At 38.6% G+C, this 20620-nt stretch overlaps 1 protein-coding gene across 3 annotated transcripts in view; it reads right to left on the bottom strand.

Annotated features, from left to right (window-relative positions):
* Positions 1–20620, bottom strand: part of LOC126380508 (uncharacterized) — a 215022-nt gene that overhangs the window by 30537 nt on the left and 163865 nt on the right. For all 3 annotated transcript variants that reach the window (XM_050029970.1, XM_050029977.1, XM_050029985.1), the window contains one exon: positions 11988–12035. In XM_050029970.1, the coding sequence (XP_049885927.1) occupies positions 11988–12001 (14 nt within the window). In that variant the 5' untranslated portion in view covers positions 12002–12035. The remainder of the gene's footprint in view (positions 1–11987; positions 12036–20620) is intronic.

Raw genomic sequence — 20620 nt, 5'->3', positions numbered from 1 at the left:
GCCTGGGTTATTTATTCATATAGTCATTCTTCCTAAAATTTAGCTGTGAATCATCCGTCCTTTTCGGCGGATAAGAAAATGACAGGTATAACTTAAAGTAAAATTAGGAGGTGTCTGCAGGAATCGGGGCCAATGATTAATCTCATAATAAGCTTTACCATCTGATTATTTGAGAATCTGCCTATACCATTAGGGTTACTAGTATGGTACTTATTTGAGTAAGCATATCTCTACCAGTCCAGCATTTATCCAACAGTATACATACATAATAAATGAACATATGGCCGCGGGCGATTTTCTACCAACTCGCAGATATAACATCATGTTCCTGTTTGCATGTTGTCCGATGTTTGCTGATAAGGTTGTTCTTCTAGCTCATGTTGTACTAGTTTACTTAGTTGGCTTTAGTTCCTGAACGACCTCCGTGGTCCAGTGGTTGAGCGTAGGGCTCACGAAAATAACTTTGCGGTCCCTAGTTTGGTTAGGACATTACTGGCTGATCACCTGATTGTCCGAAAGTAAGATGATCCGTGCTTCAGAAGGCACGTTAAGCCGTTGGTCCCGGTTACAACTTACTTGTGTAAGTAAGTATTCGTTACATGAGCCATGTCAGGGGACTTTAGCGGGTCAATAGTAATCCTGACACCAGGGTTGATGAAGTTGGTACTCCACCTCACAACCCTCAATTCCCTCTCGATTAACCGGAGGAGTCTTTGCTCAGGGGCCTTGTCAACAATACTGTAGTATTTTAGTCTTCGTCTGTGGTGAGCATAAAGAATATTGTAATAATATTAGGACGATTTTTATCATTCCTTCTTAAAATATTCATGAAAGTAATTCATTTGGGAGCGGTTGCTTGCTATACCGAAGTGGTAGGCAACGGTAGGCGCATAAATAATTAATTAGCGAGGCGCCTTGGACAGTCGTAATACTATCACAAAATTAGCTCTGCGCGAATAGACACTTCTTTGAAATTAAGAATTTATAGACAATTTCTGTGTGCAGGTAAGGAGGAAGATATGCAACTTTCGCAAAGGCCGGTCATAGGATGGGTGACCACAGAAAAAAAAAGTTTTCATCTCGAGCTCCTCCGTGCTTCGGAAGGCACGTTAAGCCGTTGGTCCCGGCTGCATTAGCAGTCGTTAATAACCATCAATCCGCACTGGGCCCGCGTGATGGTTTAAGGCCCGATCTCCCTATCCATCCATAGGGAAGGCCCGTGCCCCAGCAGTGGGGACGTTAAAGGGCTGGTGATGATGACCTACTACGCATAGAACGGCAACTCACCAGCGGCTGAGCTCGGTTTACCGCACCCCCCCCCCCCCCCCCCTCGGTCTTACTTTAGTTTTCAATCGTATGGCGTCAGACGACACACAGACGCGCGTGTATGATAACGTCAAAAAAAAATTCTGACTCGGACGGGACTTCAACCCGCAGCCCTTGTCAAGTTGTTTGAAATTTTTCAAACACATTTTTTTCGATTTTAATTTTTTTGTTATTGTTAGCATGGGTAAGTGACATAAAAACAAAAATAATTTAATTTCCAAGAATAATCTTTTATATTCTTTGTAGTCTGAATAAATAGCATTATGCTAACGAACTTATACTTAGAGAAATGGAAATCTTAGTTGTCAAGTTGTTATTCAGTCAAACGAAGATATAATACTGTTATTATTATGAACAAGTTTTACTAAAGTCAATCCCCCACCAGGCCCTGACACCAGGGTTGATGAGGTTGGTAATTCACCTCACAACCCACACAATAGAAGAAGAGACTAAAGTCAATCAACTATAGAAAAGACAGACATTAATTATAATAATGTTTAAGATTTGTTTTTATCGGTAAAGTAACTGAGGTTATTGACCTGTTAAGTTATTCAACTTAACCAGAGGCGCTGCTAAGTTGGAAACTATTTTTTGCGCGAGATTAACTACTTGGCCGGACAAATGGTGAGCGCTGAGGGCTCGCAACATTATTAAGACAACTTACGACGCAAACATCGGCGTCGTCCGACTGAATTGTATTTGAAGGAATTAATCGATTTGTCTTTAATTACTTGTGGCTCTACCCACCCCATTAGTGATTACAAGCGTGATTTAAAGGAACAACAACAACCTGCCAATAGTAAAAAAGTGCTAGTGTAATAGCTGTTATTATTAGTAACATATTATATATCAATGTATACAAATACAGAAGTCAACAGCCAATACCGTTCGACCGCACTTGCTTTCAAGTGCGCAGGCGCCACTGTCGTTACGTCACCGGTGACCACACGTTCGGTTCGTAATACGATACGACACGTAAGTTGCGACAGTTTGATGGAAACTGGTCGTAAGGCGTTTTTTATTTTATTTATTTATTGTTAATTAATTTGGGTGGATATATTTTTCTGATAAAAAGGGATTTTTTTTTAATATGTGTCTCCCCTAACTAGGGTACATTTCCACAGTCTCGTTCAGCACAATAGTGACTATACAGGGTGTTAGTGACATCGTAACGAAAACTTTGAGGGATGATTCAGGCCATGATTCTGAGTTTATATTAAGTTGAATTTTCCGCAAGAGTATGGAACGGAAAAAAAAATACAATAAAATATTCATGAAACCGACAGGAAATTTCACTTGATATCGACTCAGAATCATGGTCTGATTCATCCCCCTCAGTATTTGTTACGGTTTCACTAACACCCATACATACTTGTATGGCTACCTGTACAGTCATGAGCAATATAATGTACTCACTTGAGGACTCTGTCGCACTAACATATTTGACATTTAGTGAGACTTACAGTTCAATTTGTCAAAAAAGTTAATGTGACATGGTACCAAAGTGTATACATATTAATGTTCGTGACCGTGCGTACTTGTGTGTAGAGTGTAAGTGATTTAGTACCGAATATTGAGAGGGAACCCTGCATTTCAATACAGAATAAGTTTTGCCGTATCGTCGACTATAATGGTCGAGCCAACTGTGTTAGTGGCAACAGAAGATAAGATAAAAAAAGAAACACAAACATAATTATAATAGCATATTAAGATATAAAATAACAAATCATTAAAACATCCGCATCTAAACAACAAACTCATGGTCGCCCTACAAACGCGTCGACCGGTAGCACTCCTGCGCATGTCAATACGCGCGTTCCAGCGAAAGTGATTATAATTCTTGTTGCGCAATGGCATTCATTTCACGTACATAGCGGTCACTATGTTGAACACTTGAACAGGACGTTTGTTTATCATAGTAATCGTTATTTAGGTCTTTTGATAGATTATTTATTCTTTTCATGGCCATAATAGGTACATACATACATAAATTCGTGCTTGTATCCCTTAGGGGGGTGGGCAGAACCGCAAGAAAACAACATACAATCACGTTACGTTTCAATAAATGTTATTTATAACTGTATTAGTAACATGTTAACGGCCTCCGTGGTCTAGTGATTAGAGCGTTAGGCTGTCGATCAGGAGGTAACGGGTTTGATTCCCGGTGAGGGTTTATTACAAAAATCACTTTGTGATCACCCGATGGTCCAAAAGGAAGTTCCGTGTTTTGGAGGGCAAGTTAAGCACTTGCTCCCGGCTATTATTTACTTAAGTAAATATCTATGTATTTAGTCCAGTGGGTCATATGTTAGATGGTTATCGAAAAATAGAAATCTCACGTCACGATTAACAATCGGTTCCGACTTTGAAGGTTCTCGTTTAGTAGTCAGTATGTCAAATCAAATTATAATCTGTACGACCTCCGTGTTCCAATGGTTGAGCGTTGGGCTCACGATTCGGAGGTCCCGGGTTCGAATCCCGGTGGGGACATATCACAAAAATCACTTTGTGATCCCTAGTTTGGTTAGGAAATTACAGGCTGATTACTATTATGTATGATGTATTTTATTTATTTCAATACCTGTATGTGTGTGTATAGTCTATTATTTATTATTATAGTTTTCTTTAGATTATGGTTAGGTATATTTTTAGTATATATGGATTATATTAAATTGAGTATTTATTAATATATGTACGTATAGTATAGAGTATTTATTATATTAACTTTAGTTTTACTTTTAGGTATTTATTTATTTATTTTTTTGTTGCACCATCCCGCATCCAAGTTGTAAATGTTTGTTTCCTTTTGTTGGTTGCCTGGAAGAAATTGCTCTAGAGCAATAAGGCCGCCCAAATTGTACTGTATTCATGTGTTATGTCTGATTGTTGAAATTCTAGTTCTGTGCAATAAAGTATATTTGATTGATTTTATTTGCTGATCACCTGATTGTCCAAAAAGTAAGGCAAGGCACGTTAAGCCGTTGGTCCCGGTTACTACTTACTGATGTAAGTAAGTAGTCGTTACATGAGCCATGTCAGGGGCCTTTGGCGGCTCAATAGTAACCCTGACACCAGGGTTGATAAGGTTGGTACTCCACCTCACAACCCACACGATAGAAGAAGATAATCTGTTGCATGATACTATTGCAAAGCTGCAAACCCTGGTCACTTCATACAAACAACCTCGTTTTACACAGACACTACACATTGACATTACCGTACACGCGCATCTGTGTGCGTGACGTCTGACGCCCATACGATTAAAGACTAAAGTAAGACCGAGGGGGTGAGGTAAACCTAGCTCAGCCGCTGGTGGGGAGCGGAGAGTTGCCGATCTATACGTAGTATTATTGCTTATTGTATGCTTCTACTGCGATTAAAATAGAATACAATAGAAATTGTTTATAATAAAAGGACGCCACACACAAAGACAAGACAATAACATCACTTAAAAATTTTCACAAAACAATTACAAAAAGCATAGGAGGATGTTCATTACAATTTTCATAAGGTGGTGGTGGACGTCCTGAGATAAAAGGGCCTCACTCAGCACAAGTCGCAGCGTGAACCACGACGCTGGGTGAGGCACGAACGTCGTGTTTCATAAATCATCATTATCAATTTAAGAGCCACGCTCTTGTCGGTGCAGCAGTTTCCATGCTACTTTTTTAGGGAAAAATAGGGCAGTGTTTTCCCTCTTGCCTTCCGCCCCACAGTAGTCTGACGCAAGTGGGATGGCGCCCAGAGTAGTCTATTACAAAGCCATACTAAGACTCCTGTCCTCCGCCTCAGAATAGTACTGACAGTTACTGCTGCCCTCTGTCAGGTTTCATAAATATGCGTTAATATTCGTACATAGATTTCATATTACCAAATTACTTAAAAAAGAATTTAGGTGTACTTGTACACTTGTAGGGAACAAAAATAATAGAATACGTTAAGCTGCTTTTTCGACTTCGAAATACTTTGATCATTAATCCTTTTCATTTTCCAATCTATTCAGTCGTGTTCGCCTTGAACCTTCAGTAAATGTTTGAGAGATAGTATCAAGTTTTAAGGTCAACATTGTTTTCTAGAACAAACTAACAAAGAAAGATCTTAATCAAAATTCATCCCGAGCTTCTTACAATAAAGTTTTGAAAACTTTAAAAGTCAGCCAACAATCAAGCGATTGGACAAGTAAAGTAAGAAAAAGACAGGTGCTTTTTTATTTCAAGTCATTTGAATATAACAAAACAAAGCTTCACGCCTATATCCCCGAAGGGGTAAGCAGTGGTGTATAGTACAACAAACCAAGCGATTGGAGAAGCAAACTATAGAGAGAGGATTTTTTAATTCAAATCATTTATAAATATAAAACGAGGTGTTTTGTATGAAGTGTCCGGGTGTGGTTTAAGACATTAAGTTTATTTGCCTTGTCTTAAAAGGATCTTTGTATAAACGTGACACCATCTTAATTAATTATCTTATCCGTTCAGATATAAGCAGCCTATATACATATGTCCCACTGCTGGGCACAGGCGTCCCCTCAATCAATCGAAGGGGGTATGGAGCATACTCCACCACGCTGCTCGAATGCGGGTTGGTGGAGGTGTTTTGAGCCGGGACCAACAGCTTAACGTGCCCTCCGAAGCACGGAATCATCATACTTTTTTAGGCAATCAGGTGATTCAAGCCTGAAAAGCCCTTACCAAACAAAAGACAGTCTCACAAAGTGATTTTGACAATGTTCCCATCGGGAATCGAACACGGATCTCCGAACGTGAGCCGAATGCTCAAACCACTGGACCACGGAGGCCGTAAACGTAAAATGATAGAATATAGGTACTATATTATATTTCAAAAGGAAATATAATTTATTTTTCTATTATTTCCGTTTGAATCTTCTGGGGCAGTTTTAATATGGAATACAAATTGATTCTTTACAGAAACATTCAAAGGGCGGCATTGACATGTTGTTATTGCGGAAATCGTTTTAAATATCCTTAATACGATTGAAAAATATAAATTTGATATTCACTCGAACGAACCCGGACCTCCAGATCGTGAGCCTAACTCTCTAATCACTAGACTACGGAGGCTGTTTACAAGTCGTTAATGTCATTTATTTTTTTACCTGACTTATTGACAGTCAGGTAAAAAAAAGTCAATAAATTGCATTGCCAAGTGGCAGTTTATTATTTCTCCTTATTAGACAAGCCAATAGGTAATTAATAGCCATGCGAAGAAAATCTGAGGTCTTGAAGGTAGAAATCAATTTCAATTTAGTATATTGGTACCAACCCCGTTTTAAAGGGAATGGAAGAATGAAATGGAGTGGGGGGAAGGGAAGGGAAGGTTTTTTTTTAAGGGAATGTTAGGTTGGTTTGGACACGTAGAACGGATGAAGGATAAATAGAATTGCAAAAGCGGTATATAAAGCGAAAGTTGATGGTAGGGCTGGCAGAGGAAGATCGAGAAGGACTTACGATGACCAAATTGGAGATGTCCTTAGAAAAGGTTTAATATGATCTACTCTGAACCGGCGTGCGTGTATGAAGCGATTGATGAATGTGGAGGAAGCAAGAGAAGTTTGTCAGGATCGAAGCAAATGGAATTCTATAGTCTCTGCTTACCCCGGTGGCAAATAGGCGTGAGTTTATGTATGTATGTACCCCGTTTTTCTCAGGGTCCGCTTACCTAACCTGAAGATTTCACAGGTCCGGTTTTTTACAGAAGCGGCTGCCTGTCTGGCCTACCAACCCGCGAAGGGAAAACCAGCCCAATACAGGTTAGGTCACATACCACCGCATTTCTCGGGTATGTGGGTTCCCTCACGATGTTTTCCTTCGCCGCTGAGCACGTGATAATCATTTATGATCCAATCATAAATTCGAATACAAATTCCACAATCATTGGTTTAGGCCCGTGCTGGATTCGAACCTGCGACCTTACAGTGAGAGTCAAGCGTTCTTCCAATTGGGTTACCATGGCTAAAAAACGGCTAAAAAATAAAAAAAACTACTTAATATCGTTCTGTTATACGTTAGTATAACAGAAAACTCGGTGAGGTGTAGGTACTTAGTTCATCTTGCGATGGATGTACCTCTGACTACCCCAATTGGGATATAGTCGTGAGCTTATGTTAAGTTATGTGCATTTTAAATTCGACGAACATAGAAAACATATTTTTAATATTACACTGCGAACAGATGCACTATGCGATGTTGAAAATAAATATTTTCATTTCATTTTGAAATGTACAGAAATATTACGAAGCTTTGAGTTACAAACACGCCAAATGCATTTCCGATAAAAAAATATTCAACTTTTTTTGTTTGTAGCCTCCAATCCACTAAGTAAACTTAAATTTTAACTTTTTTTTTCTCATTGTTGGTTTGCCGCAAATGGCATTAACTACTTGGCCGGACAAAGGAGTGCTGACCCGGTACAAATTTTAAAACAGCCTGAGAGTGCCCAGTTGGGCACGAACCTCGGCTCAGGGCGTCGTCTGAGAGGAAGATATTTGAAAGAATTAATCGACCCTAGTGGGTCGATAGCGATAAACGTTAAATGAGGGATACATTTTAACATGTTACAAACCTAATTGTTGCAATATTATTATCTTAAACTACTTATACATTATAATACGAACTCGAGACATTAAACAATTAATTGATCCTAACTTGTAGCGATAATTACTCGATTAGGTACTTACAATAGGTACCAATCTTATCTAATAAGCCCTTATTCATTACCTTGAGATAGTCCATAAAATATCGTAAGATAAATGCTATTTACGACAGATAATAAATTTTATGCCTCATAAGAAAATCTATCGATTCGTTTAATTAATTCAATGAAATGCCTATAACGCGGTATAGCTTGAATTTTACGACGATCTACCTACTAACTAAGAAATGATTATGAATTTACAAGCCATTATTTTGGGAAAAGCAAAATATCGTATCTGCAATTACTAATAACAATTGACTCGTGTATTTCCTTAGACAGTGCCCATTTCCTTATAAAAAATATAATATTCCGGCTACATACACAATCTTAATTGCACAAGTTAATTATAATTTGCACAAGCAAGCGTACTTTATTCATGTTTACATGTGCAAATTATTTGTTTTTGTGCAATTAAGACCCGTAGGTCCAGGTCCGTGGGTCCAGGTTCCAGAGTTCTAGTTATAACCTACGGGTTATAACCTACGGGTTATAACCTACGGGTTATAACCTACGGGTTATAACCTACGGGTTATAACTAGAACTCTTGCCCAGGGATACGTGTGAAGACCTCAACGGTTGCAGATGCCGAAATAGGAGCCATCGGTACGGCAATGCAGGAAGGAAGTGGCAAGTCACAGAAACTGTAACCTGGAACCTGACAGAGAGCAGCAGTAACTGTCAGTACTATTCAGAGGTGGAGGACAGGAGTCCTGTACGGCTTTGAAATACTGCTCTGGGCGCGACCAAGGCAAGACCACACCACTGCCCTATTTTTCCCTAAAAAAGTAGCATGGAGAATGTAACACCGACAAGAGTATGGCTTTTAAATTACTTATGATGATTCTTCCACATTGTAACTTCGTGTTTATGTAATAATTGTCTTTGAAATCATATTATATTAGGAACTATAAAATTAATTCACTAATATTATGATTGAAGTTCTATGTGAGGGTTTCAATTTTAATCAATGTAATTAATTAATCAAATTGCTATAACAACCATTAACCATAATTGAAATGCTGTGGAATGAATTTCTAATAAATATGTTAATTAATTCGTATATACAAGTATAATATTATTGATTACCTTTCCCTTGATTTTCATAGATGGTTTGCAATTTGGAATATTTCAGTCCAGCCAAGTACCTAGTTAATAATATTTGCGAGAAAACTACAATCATCATCATTAATTTAACCTCTCATCACACAATGAATATTACATAGTGTATGGTCGAGATTTGCGTTCCGGTATTCGAAAGGGAGCCAAGATCTTGTCGGTGTAGCATTCTGCACTCTTGTCTATCAAAGGCCAATTCTGTGAACACGACAATCTCCTCTTTAATTTATTCCAGATAAGCTCTTGAGGAGCTCGGTGGCGCAGCGGTTAACGCGCTCGGTCTGCGATTGTTGAAGTTAAGCAATTTTCGCAAAGGCCGGTCATAGGATGGGTGACCACAAAAAAAATCCTCTCGAGCTCCTCCGTGCTTCGGAAGGCACGTTAAGCCGTTGGTCCCGGCTGCATTAGCAGTCGTTAATAACCACCAATCCGCACTGGGCCCGCGTGGTGGTTTAAGGCCCGATCTCCCTATCCATCCATAGGGAAGGCCCGTGCCCCAGTAGTGGGGACGTTAATGGGCTGGTGATGGTGGTGGTGATGGTGGCCTACAACTCTACATAGATGGCGATAGATGGCGTTGTTCACTTTTAACGTGATATTTCCCTCGTTGCTAGGATACATAATTATTCAAAAATGTAATGTAACGGCAGAAGCATATACAAAACTAATTGTTGTTTGATATTTGGACCATATTATGTATAGAATGATATTGCTACCTATATTGCTTCTCTTTGTTTCGATCAAGATAATAAAGTGAAAGTTGTAAATGTACCTTGGTGTAATAAAAAGGGTCATCGTGTATACCCAAAAACAAAGATAAAAAATGCATATGTTAAACGAAGAAAAACTTAACAACGCCATCTATCGTGTTTTTGGGGAACGCCGATTGGAAAGTCCGTCATTGAGTTAAATCACACAACAGAATATGATTTTTCCAAAAGACCTTTTATGAAGTTTTAACTATAAGGCGACTTTATTATTCAGACGATTCCTCGAAATCGAACACCCGTCCACCCCATTACGGATTACAAGCGTGAATTTATATTACGTAATTAACGACGATACTAAACAAGATGGCGACAACATTAGCAGCTCAATAAAACATTTACTAACTGCGTCTTTACAAGTTTCTAAACCTCCTTTCTCAAGCCCAATGCACTTTGAATGGGCTATCAAGAAACCATCAGTTGCTCAACAAAAGTTTACCCTCATCACAGCACTATAATGGAGTAACGACCTCTTACTCTGCAATTTCCTTTATTGAAGGAATTTAGGATGTCAGTCGTCCCTAAATAGTGTATTAGGGGCTCACGATTTGAATGATATAACTACAAGGTAGTAAAAAGGAGGAGGAAGAAAAGAAAAATAAAAAAAAGAGCCGTGGTAGCCCAGTTGGTTGAACGCTCGCCTCTCACTTTGAGGTCGCAGGTTGGAATCCAGCACAGGCCTTGTCAAATTGTTTTTGAATTCATGTGGTCATCGATGGTCGCGCGGCTTATTATTTTTAAGCCCTTATCTTTAATCTTTGTTTTGTAATAACAAATATTCACTCCCAGTTCAGTATATAAACATGTATACATAAATACGTACTTATCGTAATAGATATTCAGTCTAAGCTCGGCAGTCCGTCCTTTGTTCCAGCTTTAATCGTCTCGGCTACTACGGATAGGCAGTGGAATCACTCTTTTGTTCTGGGATCTCGTAATTATGACCAAAGGTACCTAACTATAGTCAGTGTGCTAACTATAGTCACTACATAACATAAATAGCACAGGGTGTTAGAGATGATTCGGGCCATGATTCTGAGATGATATCAAGTGGAATTTTCCGACGCAAAAGTATGGAACGGAAAATAATTTGAAAAAAGAAGCACTATAATTTTCATGAATTTTCCGACAGGAACAAATACTAAGGAGAATGATTCAGCTCATTATTCTGAGTTAATATCAAGTGGAATTTTACGCCGTAAAAGCATAGAATTGAAAATAATTTAAAAAAGCATACATGAGTTTTGCGACGGAAAATTTCTCTTGATATTAACTCAGAATCATGGTCTGAATCATCCACCCTGTATTCGGTACGATGTCACTAACACTTGCATACGTCCCACTGCTGGGCACAAGCTTCCTTCACAAGCCACAGTTGGTGGAGGTATAAAACGGCTTAACCTGTCCTCCGAAGCACGGAATCATCTTACTTTTTCGGACAAATTGTGCTATCGTTAAAGAAAACGATACTTCCATAACCTCCTTTTTTGAAGTCGGTAAAAATACGCCGATAATTAGGTAGTTTCCTAGGTCAAAGATAAATTACGAAATTCTGATTAGTAAATTAAGACAGATCTAAAGGTGACAAAAAACCTTTTCTTTTTTTTTATTTAACTTATTTATGAATTTTAAAAAAGAAAAATGTAATAATAAGTGCGACATTTTGCCATGTTTTTCTATGACGTCACAGTGTGCTTTTTCATGCATAGTAATTGCGCGTTTTGACGTTTAGTAAAAAGTAACTGATTTGACTAGTTGGAAACTAGCCTATTAAATTATTATAGCTGTCGGCAAAGAAAATGGATTTACGTACCAATTAATAATAATAATAAAACACTTTACTGCACACAAATTCACAATTAATGATGTAAATGTACCTACAGCCATCAGGTATTATTTGAATCCAAACATTTGAAGGCCGAAATTATTCACAAATTTTACAATAAAGTAACCATCCCAACATCCACGTTTATATTCCATCAAATATGACACAAAAACAGGGCACTTCCGGATAAAAGCTTTTCCGATATTTTGTTAATTAATGAATTATAAACATTGACTCACCTCTCCGAATCCATGTTGTTATTAGCGGGCCAGTTTTGCGATGTTCACCTATAACAAAAAGAAATAAAAAGATTAATTAATATAAAAATAAAATTATGGACATAAAATAAATAAGTAAATAAATAAAATTCTTTACCCATTCCCTAGCGTCATCCCGATATTCACAGGGTTCGCTTACCTAACCTGAATATTCGACAGGTCCGGTTTTAACAGAAGCGACTGCCTGTCTGACCTTCCAACCCGCGAAGGGTAAACCAACACAATATAGGTTAGGTCACATACCTCCGAAATGCATTTCTCGGGAATGTGCGTTTCCTCGCGATGTTTTCCTTCACCGCTGAGCACGTGGTAATCATTTATGATCCAAACATGAATTCGACAATCGTAATAGGCCTATGCTGGGAATCGAACATACGACCTCAAATTGAGAGTCAAGCGTTCTACCAACTGGGTTACCACACCTCCCTAATTCTTTACTATAAAAATATAATAGTAGGAATACGTTCTTTTACTACTTTTCTTTTTTTTTCAGTAATAACCCTAACATCAGGGTTGATGGGGTTGGTAATTCACCTCACAATCACACGATAGAAGAAGAAGACTACTTTTTCTACCGCCTCTAAACCAGTTATTGTCATACACCTAAATTGTTTTATCCATATCCGTCTAATATCTGTTGGATATTTAATATATTATTGTATGTTTAGGCACAGACAGGCATTTCGATGTACATAATTGTGTATTTCAATTCAAAGGGATTTCGAAGGACTTTTAAAGTGATAGGTCAAACGATTTTATAAATCTTCTGCTGCCTACAGTTATAGCACACCTCGGACACTTCATACAAACAACCTTGTTTTACACAGACACTACACATTGACATTATTAACATATATGTGTAATGTCTGAGGGCTGACAATTACAATACCTAATTTAAACCTTATTACTTAGGTAGGTAGGTGGTTGGTAGTACTACTTACGAAAGATGATTTTATAATAATCAGTAAATATTTTTTTCTTTATTTAAGCCACAAATCACAAACAAGAAATTTTGAACAATGAACGCGCACAGCCTTCATGATTCAAGTCTAAACTATGTTCGAGGTAAACCTAGCTCGGACGCTGATGGAGGGCGGAGAGTTGCCGTTCTATACGTAGTCATCATCATCAGCCCATTAACGTCCCCACTGCTGGGGCACGGGCCTTCCCTATAGGTGGATAGGGACATCGGGCTTTAAACCATCACGCGGGCCCAGTGCGGATTGATGGTTATTAACGACTGCTAATGCAGCCGGGACCAACGGCTTAACGTGCCTTCCGAAGCACGGAGGAGCTCGAGATGAAAACTTTTTTTTGTGGTCACCCATCCTATGACCGGCCTTTGCGAAAGTTGCTTTACTTCAACAATCGCAGACCGAGCGCGTTAACCGCTGCGCCACCGAACTCCTCAATCCGTCTAATATCTGTTGGATATTTAATATATTATTGTATGTTTACGCAAAGAAAGGCATTTCATTGTACATAATTATGTATTTCAATTCAAAGGTAAGGATTTCGAAGGACTTTTAAAGTGATTTACCGCTGCGCCACCGAGCTCCTCGTAGTATTATTCCTTATTCTATGGTTATGGCCCACTTTCCTACCTAATGATGATACACCTACCAATTTACTCTTGTTATGGTGCTGTGTGTAAAAATATACATTGTTGTAACTCTGAAAATAACAATACATTTCCAAAAAATCCTGGCTCATGTTTTCGCTAACTGTGTTTAATTTTTGTGAGTTAAAAACGAGCTTTACGTGAGACAGCATAAAACTCGACCTTCCACAAAAACACAAGTCACCAAGTTATGTTTAAAAAGCTGCTTTAAACAATGATAAATAATGTACAAACTGGTGCTAATTCCTGTAAATACCATCTAATTTTATTTTAAGTTATATCTGTCATTTTCTTATCCGCCGAAAAGGAAAGGGACGGGTAATCGACAAGCATAAAATTTATGGAACACACGTCAATTTTAAGCACAAATCTAAACCAACCGTCTAAAAATTTTACATCAGTCAATAACCCGACACAGTTAAGTGGACAGCACGTCAAACGGATTGCATACCAGCGACGTACCTTTTTGATTCGCCCGGGTCATTCATTCATTTACTCATTCTTCCTAAAATTAAAAGCTGTGAATCAACCGTCCCTTTCCTTTTCGACGGATATGAAAATGACGGATATAACTTAAAATAAAATTAGACGGTGTCTGCAGGAATCGGGGCCAAACTTTCATTAAAATTAAGAAAGAGTAGAATAGAGTCACACATGTATGGTCACGAGTACTAATATATACACTTTGAAACCATGTCACATTAACTTTTGTTGACAAGCTAAACCGTAAGTTTCTAAAGTGGGTACATGATATTGCTCACGACTGTACCTACATTATGGTTCGCGGCTACTAATATCGACCCCTTGGACCAAGGTTCGCATCATAATTTATTCACAATGCGCACTGTTTCTGCCAATAATTTATTGACGATAACTTCAGTGATCAATGAACTAGAAAACTAGAACTAGAAATCTTGAAAAATAACCTTCTTCCCAACTCCTAGCAAACACTTCTCGACCTCGTCGTAGAATAAGTAATAATACTACGTATAGAACGGCAACTCTCCGCTCCCCACCAACGTCTGAGCTAGGTTTACCTCACCCCCCTTCTTACTTTAGTCTTCAATCGTATGGTGTCAGATGTCACACCCACAGATGCGCGTGTACCATAATGTCAATGTGTAGTCTGTGTAAAACGGGGTGTTTTGTTTGCAGTGTCCGGGGTGTGACAAAGTGTCACAAAGTCACAAAGTGACTTCGACAGTGTCCCCATTGGGAATCGAACCCGGACCTCCAGATTGTGAGCCCAACGCTCTAACCACTAGACCACGGATGCTGTTAGAGACAACACACGTTTTCTTTAAAAGATTTTCTTTTTTTTTATAATAATTCAAATACAAGATGACGTTTTGATGACGTGTAAAGTAGTGCAATAGGTTGCCAACAATATAGTATTTACTATGGTATGGTATGTGAACTGTACCAATCTCTATTAGCCAATAAAAAAAAACTCTCACGATGTCACTTCAGTTCACTCAATGGGTGTGAAACTTCATTTAACAGTCATGGAGAAAAGTTTATGGACACTAATTCCATGGTATAAGAAACCCAGAGGCCTGTTTCATAAAACTTACAATTGTAAATTACAATGACAATTTGATGTACATTGCGGAGTGTGTGATCATAAATATTTTGCAATTTCAAATTAGCTACGTAATGAACACCAAATTGTCGTTGTAATTTACAATTGTAAGTTTAATGAAACAGGCCTTCAACGCTCCCCATTTGTCCAGCCAAGTAGTTAATGCCATCTGCCGCAAATCTACAATAAGTCACGTCAAAAAAAAAAAACAAAAAATATCATAGTATAAAAAGACCAGGGGCCTGTTTAATAAAACTTACAATTGTAAATTACAATGACAATTTGATGTACATTGCGGAGTGTGTGATCATAAATATTTTGCAGTTTCAAATTAGCTACGTAATCAACACCAAATTGTCGTTGTAATTTAAAATTGTAAGTTTAATGAAACAGGCCTTCAACGCTCCCCATTTGTCCAGCCAAGTAGTTAATGTCATCTGCCGCAAATCTACAATAAGTCACGGCAAAAAAAATCATAGTATAAGAAGACCAGGTATGCTCAATCCTATAACAAGTCGCCATTGCTAGCCCATTGATGGCGTTAGTGTTGCCATTAAATTGGTATCTCGAACATTCCAAGGACGTAAATTTTATTATTGAAAATTAAGTGAATTACTGACTAATGTATTTAATTATTATTACTTGTCACATGTATAAAAATAATTAAAACTGTAAGTAAATCTTTTACTAAAACTTCAAAATATCCTTGCAAAGTAAATGTAAAAACACTGGTCGTGGGTAATTTATTTTTACAAAATGGCAACGCAGGGACGGATGACGTCAGCTGGGCTAACCTTGAAATGTTAGCTGTCACTTCTGAGCTTACCTGTTTTACTTATACCATGACTACTATGACTAATTCAAATTGGGTCCCCAATTGAGAAGCAAGACTGTGACAAGCAGTGACATTTTAAATTAATTACTCCTTTTCTTTCATTTTTTTTTAATATTTTTCTTCAATTTCCAAAAGCAATCAAAAAATTGAAATTGGTTCTGTAGTAGTCAGTACAGTAGTCACTAAGTGGATATGTTGACAAGAACCGGAAGTTATTTCAAAAGGTGTTTTAGCGGAAGGGAACTTAAAAAATGTGCAATAGATCATCATTATCATTATCAGCCGTACGACGCCCACTGCTGGGCATAGGCCTCCCCCAAGGATCTCCACGACGATCGGTCCAGTAATATTGCAATTTGACATTTGCGCATTATAAAAAAGGAAGTGCGCAATGTCATCAAAATGTCATAGCAGTATTGCTTTCTTAATATATGAATTACTTCGATGATGCCTTTTTAACTCTATCTAGTCTATCTATAGACAAAAGAATTAATTCTTTGACTGCAATAAGTTTGGCTTCGCTTGTTGTGCGCGGGATCGTGCAGTTAAGGCCACTATCAGAATAGTCTTAACGTATGGTGCAAGATGATTCACACGTTCACAATACGTACCTACATTTCAACGATAAAGCAACCGCGATAAAACCTATATAGGTAAAACATATAATACCGGGTTCTTACCGCTTTAATCAGGGATATGATGCTCCCGATATTTCAACACTAGCGAGTGCGATCACCGGACGGGGTTGATTAACGCGGTAAGAACCCGGTATTATGTGTTTTAATTATGATAATAAAACCTCAAACAATGTTTAACCTACATAGGTTACACCATACAATAAAATAGATAGGTAGGTACGATCAATTTAAAATCAGTATGTTGAGTCGAAACTTAAAAGCATCATATCTACTACCAAAGTAACACACTTATTATAAGTACATCAATGTCTACTAAAGGCTACATCGAAGCAATTCATCTAAAAAAGCAATATTGCTATTTGACATTTGTTTGCATTGCGCACTTACTTTTGTATGCGCAAATGTCAAATTACTTCTATTTTTCGGCAATCATCGCATTTCCGAATACAAACGTATAGGCTAGTTTCCAATTAGTCAAATCAGATACTTTTTACCTACTAGACGTCAAAATACGAAATTACTAAGGATTTTGGGACGTCATAGAAAAAGTGGCACAATGTCTCACTAATTATTAAGTACATTTTTCGTATTAAAATTCATAAATAAGTTAATTAAAAAAAAAACCGAAAATGTTTTGGTCGCTTTAGATCCGTCTTTATTTAGTAATCAGAATTTCATAATTTATCTTTAACCTAGGAAACTACCCAATGACAATTTCCATGTTCATCAAGTATTAGATTTATCGTATATCAGAATTTGAATTTAGAATTAATTAGTTTATTGTTGTTTTGTTTTGATTCCCGCGTAAACACTACAATAAGGTACCTACTTAATTCTAAATTCAAATTCTGATACACGATAAATATAATATTTGATGAACATGGAAATTAGCATTAATAAAACAGGGTCCACATGATAACAGCGTCGTGGTTCACGCCGCGACTTGTGCTGAGTGAGGCCCTTTTATCTCAGGACGTCCACCACCACCTTATGATCATTCTAATGAACATCCTCCTATGCTTTTTGTAATTCTTTTGTGAGAATTTTCAAGTGATGTTATTGTCTTTGTTTGTGTCCTTTTATAATCAGCAATTTCTATTCTATTCTTAATTTATCCTATAATTTATCGTTACACGGTACACCGTCGAGAAGTCTGAATTCCATAAAATGGTTATCACCAACTTCGAAGCACGCTTCAGCTTATAATTCACGTACTTATCTCTTGGGTCAGGGCAGTCGTGACTAGCCCTATCTTACCAGGTTCGATTCCCGACTAACGGAAGTGCTCGATTGACGGGTCCGCTGTATATGGGAACAGTTAGTGTGAACTTTGCTACCCATTCTCTATTCTGAACTGGTTGTATTCGCCTTTGTTTGGGTTTCGTGGTAGGTTCTTACGAACATAGGTACAAACCATCTATATGGACTAAATACGGTGTGAATTTGTGTAATTTGTTTATCTTCCAGACAAATATTAAACCTGGTATTAAATCGGTACGACCTCCATGGTCCAGTGGTTGACCGTTGGGCTCACTATCCGGATGTCCCGGGTTCAATTTCCCGGTTAGGACATATCACAAAAATTACTTTGTGGTCCATAGTTTGGTTAGGAAATTACTGGCTGATCACCAGATTGTCCGAAAATAAGATGATCCGTGCTTTAGAAAACACGTCAAGCAGTTGGTCCCGGTTAATACTTATACTGATTTAAGTAGATAGTCGTTATATGAGCCTTGCCAGGAGCCTTTGGCGGCTCAATAATAACCCTGACATCAGGGTTCACGATACACGTACACGATAGAAGAAGAATCGGTACGGAACCTAACAAAAGATATTAAAAAAAAAAACCACAAACAACGTAAAAAAGTAAAAAAATAATTATTGTTTCTTGTACGTCGGGAGTTAAAAATAGGCATTTTGGTAAGTATGCGAACAGGAATACAAGTTAAACGACGGACAGTTCGATTCGCACTGGTTTATTGTCAAACTGACAGGCGGTGGACGCAGCCACACAACTTATTATTGTACAAGTACCGACCTACATACATAACACTCCTACCCCTAATCGAACAATATTCTAAAAGTACTTCCTAAAGTCTAGCAACGAGGGACGCTTTCGGAGGACCCTTCTAGGCACTTCTTCGGGTTCGCTCTCTGAGTCGCTTTGCGACTTTGCCTCGAGGAATTCGTCTTCAACCGGTATGTGTACCGGTTGAGTCACATCAGGTTCTGCTGCTCCCTTGCTGGCCTCCCTCTCTGGGTTGTCTTCATCAGTCATCGTCTCTGGTGTTTCTGACGATGACGTCAATGGTGAAGTCGGCGGTGGTAGCGCCTGTGGCGGTAATGGTGACAGCGACGACGGTAACGGCAGAGCTGGCAGCGATGGCGACGATAGCGGCGGCAGTGACGACGGCGTATACGGAGGTGGCGGCTGTGACAGTGACGGCGACGGAGGTGGCGGTGGCGTAGTACATCCAGGTAGGATTTTTACGTTGCCGTCTGGTATTTCCCGGCCTAGGTCTTTTCCTGTCCCTTTATATTGAACTATTTGATTAACATGTTTTTTAATTAACAAGGTAGTTTCCAAATCTTTTACTAAATAAATCACTTTACCTATTCTTCTTTCAACAATTCCCTTACCCCATTTATAAACACTCTTAGAAGTATATTTTTTATATAATACAATATCTCCTTTCTTGAAACATAAATTCCTTCGTGGTTTATTCATTTGCGTACACTGTTTAGTAGGAATCACATTTTTATTGGAGTCCGGTGTCGAAGGCGATGACAACTTTGGGTTAATTAAATCCAACCGTGTTTTGAGTTTTCGACCAAATACAAGCTGAGAAGGTGAGTTACCAGTGATAGAATGTATTGAGTTGCGGTAGTCCATCAAGTATTTAAGTAATTTAATTTTACTTTCCCTCACGCTATTACTTCCTAATAGACTCGACTTTATACCCTTTTTTACAATTTTTACGAAGGATTCCGCTTGCCCGTTGCTGGCGGGGTGATACGCAGGTGACGTCACGTGTGATGTACCATTTAACGAACAAAAATGCCTAAACTCTTTGGAACAAAAAGCCGTGCCATTGTCACTAACGATGGTATTGGGTAACCCAAATCGGGAAAAACAGTCACACATTTTCTCGATTACAGCTGATGTTGTAGTATTTGTAACCATGTCGTATACCTCCACCCACTTGGTACTTGCGTCGACTATAACTAAATAGGTACGACCATTAATTGGACCTAAAAAATCAATGTGCAATCTTTGGAACGGTTGTGGAGGACGGGCCCACGGTGAAATAGGAGCGCGTGCTGGTGAAGGACGCAGCTGTATGCACACATTGCACGTACCTATCATGTTTTCTATTGCGTCATCGATCCCAGGAAACCAGAATCGCGCGCGCGCCTCCGCTTTTGTTTTGACTACACCTAAATGTGACGCATGCAGGTCCGACAAAACTTTATTTCGTAATGTTTCCGGTATGACAACTTTATGGCCTCTCATAATACAGCCATTTTCATAGGATAACTGTGTCTTACACAATGAATAAGGCTTCAACTGTACATTAAAAATCCTATCTGGCCACCCGTTCATAACACATTTTTTTACCTGACTTAATATAACATCTTTGTTTGTTTCATTGCGAATATCACTTACCGTCACCGGCATACTCCCCTCCACAACAAAACAAACGTACGCCGCGCGGTCACATACAGTATCATCATCTTGATGCGCCCGCGCCGCCCGCGCCCCCGCCGCTGTCCCAGTCATGGCGGGGGGTGTGGCGCTCGATGACCCAGGCTCCGGCAGGCTGGCGCGCGATAAGAAATCTGCACTATTGTCCGCGCTGCGTATGTATTCGATTACATAATTATAGCCTCCCAAAAATATTGCGTATCGTTGTAAAC

The sequence above is a fragment of the Pectinophora gossypiella genome, chromosome 3 (genome assembly GCF_024362695.1).
Source record: "Pectinophora gossypiella chromosome 3, ilPecGoss1.1, whole genome shotgun sequence".
NCBI classification, from domain to species: Eukaryota; Metazoa; Arthropoda; class Insecta; order Lepidoptera; family Gelechiidae; genus Pectinophora; species Pectinophora gossypiella.
This window is presented reverse-complemented; position numbering and strand designations above follow the sequence as displayed.